The sequence below is a fragment of the Vipera berus genome (assembly GCF_964194415.1).
Source record: "Vipera berus genome assembly, chromosome: 6".
Taxonomy (NCBI): domain Eukaryota; kingdom Metazoa; phylum Chordata; class Lepidosauria; order Squamata; family Viperidae; genus Vipera; species Vipera berus.
This window is the reverse complement of record NC_138208.1, coordinates 68,017,256-68,034,154: the sequence shown is the minus strand read 5'-3', so window position 1 is coordinate 68,034,154 and position 16,899 is coordinate 68,017,256. Positions and strand designations below refer to the sequence as shown.

Here is a 16,899-nt window from a genome sequence, read left to right as displayed (position 1 = left end):
CTCCTAGTTTCTATACCAACAGCTTAAACACTACACCAAACTGCACTTTTCATCTGTCCACCATAAGTGCTTCTAAAGAATTTCTTAAGTATCTGGGGCACCATCTATCCGATCAGGAATATATCTAAATGTTAAGAAACCCAAGAGAGGCTCTTTTGAACATACTTTCTTGCTTTTTTCCCTGTTGCTTTCGTGCCTTCTCTCATAAGCTGCATTTGGTTCTCACTCAACCAGCAGTTCAAAGCCATATAAAGATGCAACTTTTTCACAGACTTTTAATTCTTCATTGATTTTATGCCACTTCTAGTGCTTATTTCAGTTTATGTTTTTAGTTTTTATATTTTGCTTTTTAAATTTGTTTGGCTGCCTTTAGCAATAATAAATCAATTAAATGAACATTTTATTTCAGAAGTGAGCTCCTTCAATTACTGACATTACACATTTCTTTTTTAATTTCTCATATTGAGGTTTTCAGCAGTATGAATAATTAAGTGTTCCTTAATTATTTTGAAAGAGGTATGTTAAAGAAAAGTTGGCAGGTTTAACTTGCTTTTCATAGGATCATGCCTGGCAGAGATTTACCAGGTGAAGACTTCTCTTGTGTTGCATTTGCATACTATAGTGAAATTTTTCCTTGCCCTGCTTTTGCATATCAAATTTCTTCCCACAAAACTGCTGCTAAATAGAGAATATGAGCTCTCTTAAGAGGGAAATTAGTTGTTAATTTTCCGGTTGCAGCCAGTAGGTTTCCTTTTTTTTATTGAAAAGTTTTACAATACATTTTATTTTTAACAAAACACAACCCCTCCCCACCTCCTTCCCACTCCCCAACCCTCCCCAACCCCTCCCTCCCTTCCCCCTCCCCCCTCCCCGACTTCCCAGAGCTAGATACAGGGTATAAAAATACAAACAATCATAATCTACCTTATGCAAACAATCATAAACTATTAAAGTTTTACAATACATTTTATTTTTAACAAAACACAACCCCTCCCCACCTCCTTCCCACTCCCCAACCCTCCCCAACCCCTCCCTCCCTTCCCCCTCCCCCCTCCCCGACTTCCCAGAGCTAGATACAGGGTATAAAAATACAAACAATCATAATCTACCTTATGCAAACAATCATAAACTATTAAATCTATCGCACTTTAACTCTTATAAATTAACTACAAGCAGTATAAATATCACATCAATAATTATTCAAATGCTAAATGATACTTTTTAGTCCCATATTTACTCCACAATATATCTCTGTTGCAAATAGTCTTTCAAGTACACTGAAATCTTTGCCATTTCCGCCAGGTTGGAGACTTTCACAGTCCATTCTTCTATAGTCGGCAGTTCTTCCTTCTTCCAATATTGCCCTACTAAAAGTCTTACTGCCGTAATTAAATTCAACATCCGCTTAATGTCTACAACAGTAATGTCAATAATAATGCCCAATAAGAACAATTACAGACAAAACAATCTCTAATTTACTTTACCAAATTTACATCAGTCATTAAAAAACCAATTTTCTGATCTTCTTTCCACCTGGCCTGTAATTTTCCATACTAAAACCAAATTTATACAATCTTTCCTTCTCTTAAGATATTATACAGCTTCAAATGCCATACATTCCTTTCCAAACTTAAAATTTCCTTATATGTAGTCACATCATGTTTATATTTTCTATTACGTGTTTCATTATTGCCCATATAAGTAGCTTACAAGTTAACTTGTGTCTATACTTTTTCCAAACTCGCAACAGAGCATGTCTTAAAATATATACCTTAGACACATTATCCACCTTCTTATCACACAATAAATATACATACCAACCAGATAACAAATCATGGCCTTCAAAATTTCAGCAAGACATTCATTTTCACTAGTACAATTCTTCCCAGTTAACTTTTCATAATTATTTTAAAATTAAAGCAACATAAAATATTACAAAACATAATTATTTTATATAACTTTACATTTGAGGGTGAAAAATATATCCCCAAATATTTAACCCTTTTAACAATTTCAATTCCCGTTTACTCTTCTAAAACAGCCTTTTATGATACTATCATATTCTTAAACAACATTTTAGCTTTTGTATGTTAAGCTTAAATCCAAAAACTTTCCCTTATTGCATTATTATCTCCTTCAGTTCTACAACTAAATCTTCAGGCTCGTCTCATTCGTCTAGAAGCAGCACGCCTCATCCTCTGGTTTCTGGCCTCCTCCGATGATACTGAAATTTGAGCCACTCCTGTAACTTTCACATCTATCTGCATTGTTCCTTCAGCACCTTGTAAATTCTCTCTGCGTCGTTGAGACTCTCCCTCACCTTTCTTCTTTGTAGATTCCAAAAATGGTATGGGGGCTGCTTTTAAAACATTACTATAAAAATCATGTGCCTGCAACACTGTAGTAAGACGATGTCTCATACCTTCATACATCACCACCATACCCACTGGTACCTCCCATCTGAACTTAATATCATGTCGTCTTAATTCTTGTGCCAAAAAAGCAAATTCCTTCCTTCTCCTTAAGATTCTTGGAGGGATCTCTTTTAAAATCAAGACTTCTTGCTCAACAATTGCAAATTTAGTATTGTAGGAGGCTTGAATAACCTCATTTCTAATCGCTCTCTTTGTAAAGTAAGCCACCACATCTCTGGGTAATTTCCTTTGTCTTTCAATCCACAAATTAACACGGAAAATTTTGTCTATATCTTCCATAATTTCATCTGCTAGTCGCCCCAGCACCCCTTCCAGAGCCTCAGAAACTATTTTCTTCAAATTTTCTTTAGGATCCTCTTTTAAGCCTCTAATTCTCACAGCAAACTCCAACTCATGATACTGTACCAAGGTCAAATCACAATCAATTTTCTCCACCGCATTTTCAGTTTCTGTCATTTTTACATCTAGTCTAATATTATTTTGGCTGAGATCTTCCACTCTTTCATCCAAACGCTCAATACATATGGCCATGCCTTGAAATGCAGATAAGATGACTGCCCTTATTTCTGTTAATTTCTCATCCAGAAGCTCTGTGAACTTTTTATCCATAAGCTCAACTAATTGTTGCGAATGCTTTTCCATAGCCTCTTGCATCACATTCTGTAAGTCTTTAACTGTAAAAGTTGATGTAAGTACAGGTACAGGTGCAGGAGGAGGGGGCAATAAAGCTTGTAACGAAAACTGCTGCACCGGAGAAACCCCGGCGCTTCTAAGAGCTTTAGAGGATTTGGTAGCCATTTTCACCCACTATTGCCTGCTACGCACTTTCACTTTCAAACTCCGCAAAGTCCATTGAGTTAAAGATCATAAATTCTCTTTCACCTAGATCTCCTGTGTCGCTCTGCCTGCATCCTGGTTCTCAAAGGTTCTCTCTTGCTGGCAGGGATGGTTGCGGACGCCCTGCTCTGCTCCAAAAAGCCCGGAGCACAGGCGCCCCGCAGTCCGGAGCATACCCAGGCTTCGGGGGGGCTCAATCCTTCAGCCGCCAAAACTATTAGCTCTGGCGGCCCTGGAGAGCTCTACCCCTACCTGGGCGCTCACCCCCTCCTCTTCTCCCGAGGAGGGGGCTTCCGAGCTGCCGAAACAGCTGATCGGCGCTGTTTTCGGCGGCTCTACGGAGCCGCGGGGCTGACAGCCTGAGAATGGCTGCCTCTGGCGACACCTTGCCACCCGGAAGTCCCAGTAGGTTTCCTTTATCAAGAATCCTTGAGTAAAAATAACAGAAACAAGAATTACTCACCAGGCATAAAGAGTTAAGGGTTGTCTTTTCAATATATCCTAAAATGTATTAATACTATTTCATTCTTTTCTGTTTTCCATTTTGGAATAACATTGCTTTATCATTTTTCCCTTAGCGTTCAACAACTTCAAAAACAAATGTATTTTTGTAATTTATGGATTTTTGTGGTTTCAGCTTATTATGCAGTATCTCTACTGTGGAGGTTCAGAGTCTCTTCTCATTAAAAACAATGAAGTTATGGAGGTAAGAAGGCTACTGCTAAGCTTGTAAGCCGCCCTGAGTCTTCGGAGAAGGGCGGGATATAAATGGAATTAAAATAAATAAATAAAATAAAAATAAATAAATCTTGTACTAAAAACTGCTATTATTATTGTGTGTGCTAAATTACTAGATTTGGCTGACTGAAAATATTTGGAACTGACAGCAATGATAAATTAATTGAATTGATTTAGCAGCCTGGAGTTTGATGAAATGGGCATCTATGTAAATATGATCAATAAATTAATAAAAAAATCTTTCCTACATGTAGAATTTTTTTGACTCATAGATTTTTTTTTCATTTGTAAAGTGCTGTAAAAGCATGCAGTTACATTCCCTGGTAACTTTGGGGGAAAAGAAAAAAATAAACAAGACAGCACCCATAGTTTTCAGTTTCAGTATATACTATTTGAAATACTACAATATGTACAAAGACAGACCAAGAAGATGAAAAGAAAATATTCCTTTCGGTGCCCACAAAAATGGTTACCCTCCCCAAACCTGTAATAATCTTTTTTCTCATTTTTCAGCTCCTATCTGCTGCTAAATTTTTCCAGCTTGAAGCATTGCAACGTCACTGTGAGATCATCTGTGCAAAAAGTATCAACACAGAAAATTGTGTGGATATTTATAATCATGCCAAGGTAACCCAATATTACTGCTCATATATATTCATTGGTGCAAATATCCATGCCCAGCCTCAGTAGAAAATATCCTTGGACAGGTGTTAAGGTCTAATTGTTGCAATCCTGGCCTAATTTTTGCCTCTGCTTTGTTGCATCTTCCCGTGCCATTACAGTGAGAAATTGCATTGGCAAAAAACCCTAATTTTTCCCTTGCCAGAAGTATTTAATATTCCAGAAGGAAAGATAAAATAGTTTTTTTTCTGGTAAATTAGTATCAGGAGGTCAGATTAAATTCAATGTTGTTTGTTCTAAGTGAGACTTTTGTCACATAGACTGTAATACCCATGAAGTTGTACCTTAGTTTGCCAAGAGATATATTGGATACTGTTGAATAAGCCTAAAACACAGTGAGCTGAAGAATTAGCTTCAGTGAGCAGTTACAGTTTGTATATTTATTTGTGTTTCTTTTTCTCTTCCTACCCTTCATTATCCATCTTCAGTTTCTTGGAGTCACAGAACTAGCTTCTTTTTGTGAGGGTTACTTTCTAAAAAATATGATGGTCTTAATTGAAAATGAAGCTTTCAAACAGTTGCTGTATGACAAAAATGGAGATTCACCTGGCCAAAATGTTCTACAAGATTTACAGAGGACGTTGGCAACACGGATCCAGTCGATTCATTTATCATCCTCGAAAGGCTCCATTGTATAAAGTTCTGGAAGTTTTTGAAGTTTCATCAGAGACGCTGCACGTGAAATGTTGCTGTTGTATTATCTTAAGCAAATATATAATTCTTTTCCTACTGGAATATTACATTGCGGTTATGGGCCAAAGGTGCTGCCACTTACTTGAATCTTCTTTTGGGCAAGATGTTGTGGTACAAGTGACTCCTGGGCATTTTTGGAACTACAAGGGTGCGTTGGTGTCCTGTGAATAACTGTTATTCACATTCTGGATGCAGAAGTGCTGTTGTGTAGCTAATGCCAGCAGAAGATGGGCTAAGTGCTGATAAGAGCAGAAGCCCTGAAAGAACAAGGATGCCATGGAACAATTCTTTGACAAAACCAACACATCAGGTTTTTATTATACAATGTTCTGTTCTGTTTGTTATTTGCTTGTTTGGGAGGAAAAGCTAAGTCCTGTAATAATTCCCACTTTCAAAATCCATTGTATTACACATTTAAGAAATATAGGACTGGATTACTTGCATATTAGAAAAAAAAAATGATAAGACTGTTAAAAATGTGAAAACATATTTTCACAATTTGTTAGTGGTGGGATTTTTAAAAAATGGTTCCTAAATACATGGGATGGCTCTAAATTGTTTTCCCCAAAACATATATTTAAAATTGAATGTAATATGTTACGTTTGGTTATTCTTGTTTTTAATGGTGAAACATGCAGTGTAAACATATATATGAAAATGGATCGGTTCATCGGCTTTCTTTAAAACTGATATAATCTTGCCCAAATGTTCTGATTACACCAAAGAGGTGCAATTACCAAGAATTTAATATTTGGGGTAGGGGGAAAATCTGCATGCTAGTTGTGGTTTGGGACTTAAAACAGCAATGAAATTCAACATGCATTTTGCATGGTAATGGTACTCGTGAAATGTTATGTTTGTGCTTAATTTTTCCAAGCAAAATGACAATGCAATGTTAGTTCACTGTCAATTCCATTTGTGAAGTTATATTTCAGGATTTATTTTCTAGATGCATACAGTTCCCACAGAGCAGAGATTTAAAGATGAAGATTTCTAATTATGTATGAAAGGTCAATCCTGGGTCTTTATTAAGGGAAAAGATGGTATTTTGTTACTAGGAAGAGGTTATGATCAAGATGATTTATTTTAATTATATATTAAATATATGCTATAGAGTGATTTCTTGCCATAAATTCAGAACGAGTCAACTATATGCTTATAGAGGCCTGTACCAGGCCTTGGATTATTCAGTGACAAATATTTTTAAGACAACTTAATAAGTGCCACACAAACTCGACAATGTTGATTGGATCAGTTGTTATTTTGTGGACTGCAGGTGCACTAGATTCCATCAGAATCTTTTATCATGCTAACTTTCCTTTGATAAAAATGAATTGTGGCTGGTTCATAAGCTTTGAAATATTCGTGATGATGATGGCGCAAAAGAACAATTATATTCTTTTATAAAGGTGCTACTTCTCGTTTAAAGATTTTTTAAAATATATATATATATATATACAGGAATCCAATTTTTGTAATAGAACGTAAGAAAAGAAAGCTCTGGACAATCCTCCTTAGTTGCTACATAAACCATTGTAAGCAACAGCACTTTCAAAAGTGCCTAAACTACCTTAATGTTCCAGAGGCACAGTTCGGGGACTGAACAGTCTTGCCCAACTCTGCTATGTGTTCTGTAATTAGCCTCTTCCTTTCTCTGAATGTTGCAGTGCTAAAGAGGTAAGAAGCTGACCACTCTTGTGGCTGCCTCGTTGAAATCTTTCCCTTATGGCTGTTGTAAAAAGAAAGTAAGTAAGATAGCAGATGGGCTGTTGTAACATCAATCTGAAAGCCTCGTATTCATTAATTGCCAAGTTGCCAAACAGTGGTTCAGGATGTAGGATCATACAGCACTAAAAGTGTATAATTTATTATTATTATTATTTCAAACTAAGGATGCATTTTAAGGCCAATTCTCGCAACATGGTAGAACCAGGCCAACACAATGAACCACAATATGGTTTGTTTGGGCATAGCACGTTATAAGAACCCCACCATTTATTTTGTGAAGTCAGATTTAGAACTAATCTTGTAACGAGAATCTAATTTAATCTAAATAGTTATTGTGATTAACATTTCTGAATATAAGAAACAAAACAAATGGTTTTTAAACTGTGTGCATGTCCTGTTCAACCCTGAGGGCTTGTTCTGTTTTGAAAGGAAAAAGGAATGATAAATGGCATTTGTGAAAACAGTTAAGACATATTTCCATCTTAGCGGTACTGGCCTATAAATACCAAAGGAAGTGGGGCAGGGAAGAAGAAAAGCTTATAGATGGATCCTCTTGATAAGAAGTTTTAAAATCCAGAAATACAGAGACTGTTGCACAAATCTTTGAATTCTCATATAATGGAAGAAAGCTACAGGTAGTCCTCAACTTACAACGATTCATTTAGTGACTGCTCAAAGTTACAACAGCACTGGAAAAGTGACTTATGACCGTTTTTCACACTTACCACCGTTATAGCATCCCCATGGTCTCATGAGCAAAATTCAGATGCTTGGTAACTGTCTCATATTTAGGATGGCTTCAGTGTTCCAGGGTGATGTGATTATTTTTACGAACTTCTGACAAAGTCAATGGGGCAGCCAGAGTCATTTAACAACTGTATTGTTACTTAACAGCTGCAGTAATTCACTTAACAGCTGTGGCAAGTAAGGTAATAAAATGGGGCAAAACTCATTAAAAAAGCAGTAGAAATTGTGGGATCAATTGTGGTCATAAGTTGAGGACTACCTGTACTTCTCTACTTTTTCAGTGTGGCTGCCAATGGCCTCTCCCCTCTTATTGACCCAGGCCTTGGAGGCTTTCAAAAGCACCACCATGTTTAAGGAGGGCCAAGTGAGATCCTTTCTGGGCTACTCGGCCATGGATAGCAGCAATTACATTCTTTCATCCTTTTCCGACAGGAAGAGCATGCTGCAAGACAATGCAAATTAAAATTGCCTAGCTACAATTCGCTGAGGGTTTGTCCAAGTATACTGCTGTGGCTTTTCCATGTTGTGCAACTGTCTTTTTACTTAAGTTCTTAGGTTCTGGGACTCCTGGTTATCTACAGGGAGAGAGAAAGAAGGTGTTTATTTTTCTTTCTTTTTCAATGCAAATTAATAACAACAACTATTTTGGTTACTGTTCCAAAACTGATGTCATGTTTCAGTGTCAAATTTCTATTTTACATATTTACATTTCTTTGAAATTGAAAGTATACTTACCTTTTATTGAAGTTACAAACTGATTGAAGGATTTAAAATGAAGATAGTATTGGTTTAGTATTTAATCCGCATGTAATTAAATTAATTTTATCTATTTTCAATGAGCTGCCTTTTGATAGACAATGAAGTGGATGTTTCATATTTTATGCAACTCCTGTTTGGTATGGCTACAGGTCTCCAAAGACTTACAATTCTGCCACATCAAAATAAATAGACTTTAAAATTCAGCATTCAGGTTTTTCAATGCACCAATGTCTGCAGTTTAAAAGACCCATGACATTTCTTCACAATAAAAGTGATGTGTAACGGTGAGATATGATTTCTTTTCTTAACAAGCTGACATTAGCCAGCCATTACAGACTATATACACATTTAGTTATGCGCACACATATTTTGTATACACATACATATACATTTCTCAGATACCTTTTTTGCTGAGTTAGAATAGAGATGACTGGAAATGACACGTTTCAAAGATTCATTACCGTTAAAGAACTGACTAGAATAAAGTAATCAAAATAAGACCAAATTCCAGCCATAGCTGTCATACTGCACTAAAGATCCTATCTATTTCCTGTCTCACACTTTAGTATGATGCTGTAGAATATTCAAACCTCAGTGTGGCTGTGTTCAAAATACAGTTTTGGCTACATTCAAAATACAGTTTTGAGAGTGAAGTAATTTGGTAAAGGTCTGTGTTATCCAAAGCTCTCCCTTTTCCTGGCAGTAAAAATAGAATAAACAGTTGGAAATATAATGATACCTCAAATCTGCTGACTGAACTGATCTTGCTTCTACTTTTTTCTGTCTCTGTTCTCTGAAGTTACACACAGTCTAGTCTTAAAGATCCAAAAATATACTATAGCAATAGCTCAGGAAATATCCTAAAGATCTCTTCCATAGATACTTGGATACTTTTTGAATAAGCTGAGATTTTCTCCAATACATTGCAATCTAAAATATTAAACTATCATATGAGACTTCTACAATTCTATGTACTATATGTACAATACATAGATCAGAATAACAGAATAACAGATTGGAAGGGACCCTGGAGTCTTCTAATCCAACCCTCTGCTGAATTTCAATTTCAGACAAGTTGCTGTCCAGTCTTTGCTTAAAAGCCTCCAGTGATGGAGCACTCCAACTTCTGAAGGCAAGCCATTCCAATTGTTCTGTCAGGAAATTTCTTCTTAGTTGTAGGTTGCTTTCCTGCAAAGCACAGAGTGCATTGATAATGTTATCTAATTGAATAATGAACTGTCTAGAAGAAAACAACCAAACTCAGAGAGCAGTAGGATCCTGGAATTTGTATGACCTAGATGGGATTTTCTCTGCTTAGCTCAGTAATAATGAGGCCAATCAGAAATAAATGCATTTTTGATTGCAAATTGCTATGGCAAAATGAAATTGAGCATTACATATCCTGCTATTTTTGTCACTATCAATAATGGTGCATTGCATTCTCCTGGACAACCTTCTCACATTAAAATTGTGATACTTAATGCATTTGGGACCAATCTTATAAGTGTGCACAAGTCAACCATATTAAAGAATTGCCACAAGAAACAAACAATAATTGTAACCCAATATCCCCCAAATTACTGATGTGTTGATGTAATTTAGCCTCTGGCCAATGAGATGAAGAGAAGATCCACACTTTGGGTTCCTTTAATTAAACAGTGTCATTTATCCAGAACCAGGAAGTGTGCTTTTTCTGTTGTGATACCTGTCTTCTGGAATGTAATTCCAGAATATAAACTCTGAACACATATCAGAAATGTTATTCCCTCTCCCCCTTGAAAGTTCATGGAAATTATATTCATGACAGGAACAGAAAAACTGTAATTTTCTTGTCTTACTCGTTGAACTGTGTACAGGATTCTGATGATGTCATCCTTTATTAAGGTGCCTCAAAGTTTTCCACCAAGACATCCATCCTCTGTTATCAGCAAAATCTATTATGGAGGAAAAGATGAAAACAGTTATGCAATGCTCTATTTTTTGTAATAGAAGCACTTTGTGATTGCCTTTAGAAAGCCACATTTACTTTTGGATGAGAGTAAAATGCAGAGAAAAATATTTTTGTCTTTGCTTATTTTCACATTAATAGAAAAACCGAACGTGTCAGTAGTGCAGAAATAGCACCAGGCTGATAGCATTATATTTGGTTGGATTAAAAAAAAACAACCCAGCATATCTCTCTAGAATGTCATTATAACTTCACTGACCTTCAAACAAAAGGGCTACTTTCACCAATGTTTCTGTCCTATCCTAGTTTGAACAATGTCACAGCAAGTTTTGTAAGGTTTTTTTCTTAAGTTTTTTCAACCAGTTACAATTAAAGCAATTAAGAAGGCAGTTAGAATTGTCAAATGATCGGGAAAAGTAAAGGGAAGGTGAGATCTTGCTAGGGTGGCATTAGAGGTTGAAGCCAATAGTTCAGATATCCTGAGCCCAAGGTCCAGAGAGCTCAGCCATAGCCATTAGAGACTAGAATATCTGCAAATTTGGAAAAATAGGGCAGATAAGCAAAAGTGGTCTGCATCAATCTAGGATTCAAATGTCAACTCAAACCATAAAATTTAGAGCAAAAATAAAGGAATAAGGTTTGACATTGAAGAATGTCTATAAAAAAGCAAGGACCTAGAGATCCTTCTTAAGCAGATGTGGTTCAGTTAAATGCACTATCACCCTTGCATTCTGAATAGTCAAGCAGGCCATCTTGGCTCTCTTCTTTGAAGTTGCCAATGTCTCCTGAGGCTAAGTTAAAAAGAGTTGCCTAAGACTTTGGAGAACTACTTGCTTTATGTTGCCCTCTAATTCCTGTATTGTCCAGGCCATGCTGACTGGGGTTAATGGAAGCAGGTTCAACATTGGGAGGCAACAGGTTGGGGAGGTTTAAAATAGAGAGTGCCAAATAGATGGACCGGTAGTTTGTTGTTTTACCAATTTGCTGTACACGTCTCATTAAAATATTGTTTCTTTAAGATTTTTTTGACTACACCATTGGCTGAATTGATATAATCAACATTAGATTACAGTTTAATATAATGTGCTAATGCAATTAATATAAGGCAGTCATATAAAACTCAAATGTTGTGATAGAGGCCAAGCGGTAGATGATGGCCTTTCTCTTTTTTTAAAAAAATTGTTATCTGTGAAGAAGGGAAACATTAAATACAGTGATTTCTCAGCTGAGTCTAAAATGCTTCCTCCTTTAAACTAGGAAGCATGTTATCCTGCTTTGCAGGCAGACTGGGATGTTAAAGATATAAAAGTGGGTTGGCTCATCCAGTATTCAATAAACTCATGAGTCATGCAATATCCTGCAAAAGGAATACATAATTCTAATGAATGATCTAAAGTTAAAAGCTGAAAGCAAATGTGGAATGTTTCTTTTTCTAAAATGTGAACACTTTTAAAATAGTGTTTTAATATATTTTTTAAAAATATATTTTTTAAAACCCAATTTTAAAATTCGATCGTGCAACTTTTAAAATAGCTCATTGTAACAACAAACCAGTAAAATTAGGATTATATTCCTCTGAGATCTAGCAGATGTTTATCCAGACTCCTTATGAATAAGCATATATAACATGATTTAGGATCTACAGCATTACTCTGATGCTTTGAGTGATTGGGCAGACTCTCCTAAAACTGCTACAGTGTATTTCCAAGATAAATCTGCTTACAATACCAACAGACAAATAACTAAGCAAATAGAATAGGAGCTGGAAAGTATATTTGACTTATTTACAAGATTATGCTCTCAGAGATACTTGTCAGAGATACTTCGCTCTTTTCTGGGGGGAAAAACCCCCTATCCTTTCATCCTGCAAATATTTCATCTGTCTCATTGCCCTTGTTCTAAACTAGACAGTTGGCCATTAATATGGTGCCAAACCAATAAAATTATATTCCAGCAGTTATGAAAATTTGAAGGGGGATTTCTATATTTTTTTCACCAAAAAGAATAATATAGGCATGCTAAACCTCAATTTAATGCATTTCAATTAAATTCCCTCAACTCTAAATGTGTCAGATTCTCCTCACTACTTCCAATGCTGAAATCTTGTATCACATACCCTTTGCACTCTAGAAAACACAACAAAAACTACAGGGAGTGCAGAATTATTAGGCAAATGAGTATTTTGACCACATCATCCTCTTTATGCATGTTGTCTTACTCCAAGCTGTATAGGCTCGAAAGCCTACTACCAATTAAGCATATTAGGTGATGTGCATCTCTGTAATGAGAAGGGGTGTGGTCTAATGACATCAACACCCTGTATCAGGTGTGCATAATTATTAGGCAACTTCCTTTCCTTTGGCAAAATGGGTCAAAAGAAGGACTTGACAGGCTCAGAAAAGTCAAAAATAGTGAGATATCTTGCAGAGGGATGCAGCACTCTTAAAATTGCAAAGCTTCTGAAGCGTGATCATCGAACAATCAAGCGTTTCATTCAAAATAGTCAACAGGGTCGCAAGAAGCGTGTGGAGAAACCAAGGCGCAAAATAACTGCCCATGAACTGAGAAAAGTCAAGCGTGCAGCTGCCAAGATGCCACTTGCCACCAGTTTGGCCATATTTCAGAGCTGCAACATCACTGGAGTGCCCAAAAGCACAAGGTGTGCAATACTCAGAGACATGGCCAAGGTAAGAAAGGCTGAAAGACGACCACCACTGAACAAGACACACAAGCTGAAACGTCAAGACTGGGCCAAGAAATATCTCAAGACTGATTTTTCTAAGGTTTTATGGACTGATGAAATGAGAGTGAGTCTTGATGGGCCAGATGGATGGGCCCGTGGCTGGATTGGTAAAGGGCAGAGAGCTCCAGTCCGACTCAGACGCCAGCAAGGTGGAGGTGGAGTACTGGTTTGGGCTGGTATCATCAAAGATGAGCTTGTGGGGCCTTTTCGGGTTGAGGATGGAGTCAAGCTCAACTCCCAGTCCTACTGCCAGTTTCTGGAAGACACCTTCTTCAAGCAGTGGTACAGGAAGAAGTCTGCATCCTTCAAGAAAAACATGATTTTCATGCAGGACAATGCTCCATCACACGCGTCCAAGTACTCCACAGCGTGGCTGGCAAGAAAGGGTATAAAAGAAGGAAATCTAATGACATGGCCTCCTTGTTCACCTGATCTGAACCCCATTGAGAACCTGTGGTCCATCATCAAATGTGAGATTTACAAGGAGGGAAAACAGTACACCTCTCTGAACAGTGTCTGGGAGGCTGTGGTTGCTGCTGCACGCAATGTTGATGGTGAACAGATCAAAACACTGACAGAATCCATGGATGGCAGGCTTTTGAGTGTCCTTGCAAAGAAAGGTGGCTATATTGGTCACTGATTTGTTTTTGTTATGTTTTTGAATGTCAGAAATGTATATTTGTGAATGTTGAGATGTTATATTGGTTTCACTGGTAAAAATAAATAATTGAAATGGGTATATATTTGTTTTTTGTTAAGGTGCCTAATAATTATGCACAGTAATAGTCACCTGCACACACAGATATCCCCCTAAAATAGCTATAACTAAAAACAAACTAAAAACTACTTCCAAAAATATTCAGCTTTGATATTAATGAGTTTTTTGGGTTCATTGAGAACATGGTTGTTGTTCAATAATAAAATTAATCCTCAAAAATACAACTTGCCTAATAATTCTGCACTCCCTGTATTTGAAAATAATTTATTCACTCCTGCCCTAAATTTATATGATCAAAAGATGGTTTAGAAATATTGTTATAGTATATATAGTCTTTATTTAAACTGATTGATTAAGGCTATATAATACCAGACAATTTTTCTTCACCAGCAATAGATAGCAAAATATGTCCTTTGCTTTGGCAGAATAGCCCAGAACAATTCATCGCCCTGATTCTCATTTTTATGCACTTTTCTTCTGTTATGAACTATGGTATGGAAATAGCAAAATAAGATTGCGTTAATCATGGTCTGGAGAAAAAACATGAGCAGAGGTTAAAACTTGAGTTGCCAAGTCAATCCAGCAAATCATGGTGACACAAAGCTCTGAATTTGTATTCATTTTCTGTCTATAAATAGACTTATTAAAAAAATCCATGGTGTTAGTAATGAGGTTTGAAGCTCAATAAATATTACAGATTGAATAGGGCTCTATTTCTTAATTCTGGAACTGTGTTTTAAGCTGCTAGAACTTTTAAGAGAACCTGCAGCTTAATGCATTCAGCCTATTCATTGTTTTTTGGGGGACGGGTAAAAGTGCAGATTTAGGCATGTTTTAACAGCTTAGAGCAGTGTTTCTCAACCACAACTACTTTAAGATGTCCAGACTTTAATGCCCAGAATATCCCAATCAGAATTGGAAAATTTAAGTCCACAAATCTTAAAGTTGTTGAGGTTGAGAAATATTGACTTAGAGAAATCAACATTCCACTTATTAAAAGAGAAACAGGGGCAATGGTAATTGTGGAAGATTAGAGAGATGTAGGAGGGGAATGAATTTTAAAATAATGGATTTTAAAAGAAATATAGTGCTTGATTGTCCCCAAGGTGCTTTTTTTACAAGGCAACTGGACTTTTTCTTTGAAGAAGTTTCAAAGAAAACAAGAAAAGTCCAGTTGCCTTGTGAACAGAGCACCTTTGGGACAGTCACAACCTGGGTGACTGTGAATCTCCATATACATAGTGCTTGATTCAGAATAGGTTGGTATTTTTTCCTGAATGATTTTTAGTGAATTCAGACCAGCTAACAATGTAAAGTACATGCAACTTGTGAGTGAAAATGAAAGAGAAAATAAATTCTAAATTGTATCACTGATAAGGCATATAATAGAATGTGATCCACCTCTTCACTGAATTTTTAAAGTGATATGTAAGAATTATATAAACTTCTTTCTTTCAAATCTTATTTGTAGCAGAGTAGCATGAAAATCCATTTCCTTCTACAACAAATACTTTTGTTTCCTTTCATTTTAGTTAACATCAAATGAGTAGTTTTAGTGACACCTGTTGTTCTGTCAATGCAATCTCTTATGTAAAAAAAATGTATTAGTTGTAACTATGGGGTTTGTTGCCAAGGATTGCATTGATATCTAGGTCAGTAGTTGGCTGTTTTATGTCAATGGTCTTGTGGCACAAAAGAGTTAAGCTTTTATAGCTGTACTCAAAGTGTTAATTTTTGTCAGCTTCAAGTTTCAGCATGATGGCTTAATTGCTGTATAGATCTTACATATATTGATTTTGCAATAAAAGATAGAACAAAAATTTGTTAGGAACACACCAGGGTAATAAAAGAAGTAAAATATGTTGCATCTTGATATTTTTTAAAAAAATGCTTGTATTAATATGCATTCTCTATCCTGCTCAATTGATTGTTGGTGCTGTGCACTACTGAAGGAAATCCAGATTCTTGAGGTTATGCTTCTCAGTTGGTGGCTTTCAACTTTTGTAGTAATGAAAGCCTTTTCTAATCAGTTTCTTTACTGCACAGGACCTGATGGTTTACTCTGAATTCTTATCCTTTGGAAAGGATTCCAAGAGAACTCAAAAGCTACAGAGCAGCCGGGTGCTTATAGAGGTGAAACACTGCACAAGAACTGAGTGTGCCCCCTAGAATGTATCTCATGCTCCTCTGCAATGTTGGAATTTCCTGTAATACAGATTAAAACTCATAATTTTTTTGGTTAAAATATGAATGCAGTCAGGCCAAGGGAAGATTTTATGTGACGAAGACAACTTCTGACTTGAAATAATCCAGAATTATAGAACAGAATTAATATTTGTTCGGAGGTGAATACTTGTGTTGGCTTTTCCTGTCCCAATTCTCAACCAATGGTTAAGTGCCTCAAATATAGGGATTTAAGGTTAGATATCTCAAGAATTTATACTGGTGGTCAGTATTGGTAGAAAATACTCCAAATCCTATTTTTGGATTTGTCTTTAATAAGGACCTGGCAGGGCGGGAGCAATGCTTTAATATATTTAGAAGGGACCACAAAAAGAATAACAAAAATACAGTGTATGTATATATTTATCAAATGACTGTTTATGTATTTGAATGATTTTGGTAGTGTCAACAAGTGATTGCTCCTGTTGTGTTTACTGCTCTAAAATTATTTGCATGACTTCTGGTATATTAAATTCCTTAAGAAAGATATCTATCTCTAACCATATTATCTGTCTATACACACACATACCGGTATATATAGTCAGCCTGCAAAACATTCTTGTCAGATCAGCCATGTTTTGTGTGAATTGTATATTACTGTTGTGAGCAACAATGGTACATGATCTTTAATTGTTAGAATTAAAATATG

The 16,899-nt window shown here is 36.2% G+C and overlaps 1 protein-coding gene across 1 annotated transcript in view; it reads left to right on the top strand.

The window, feature by feature from the left end:
- Window positions 1-16,899, top strand: part of ABTB3 (ankyrin repeat and BTB domain containing 3) — a 235,063-nt gene that overhangs the window by 215,127 nt on the left and 3,037 nt on the right. The window contains exons 15-17 of the mRNA XM_081330650.1: window positions 3,910-3,978; window positions 4,524-4,637; window positions 5,120-5,694. Coding sequence (XP_081186776.1) covers window positions 3,910-3,978; window positions 4,524-4,637; window positions 5,120-5,329 — 393 coding nt within the window. The 3' untranslated portion in view covers window positions 5,330-5,694. The remainder of the gene's footprint in view (window positions 1-3,909; window positions 3,979-4,523; window positions 4,638-5,119; window positions 5,695-16,899) is intronic.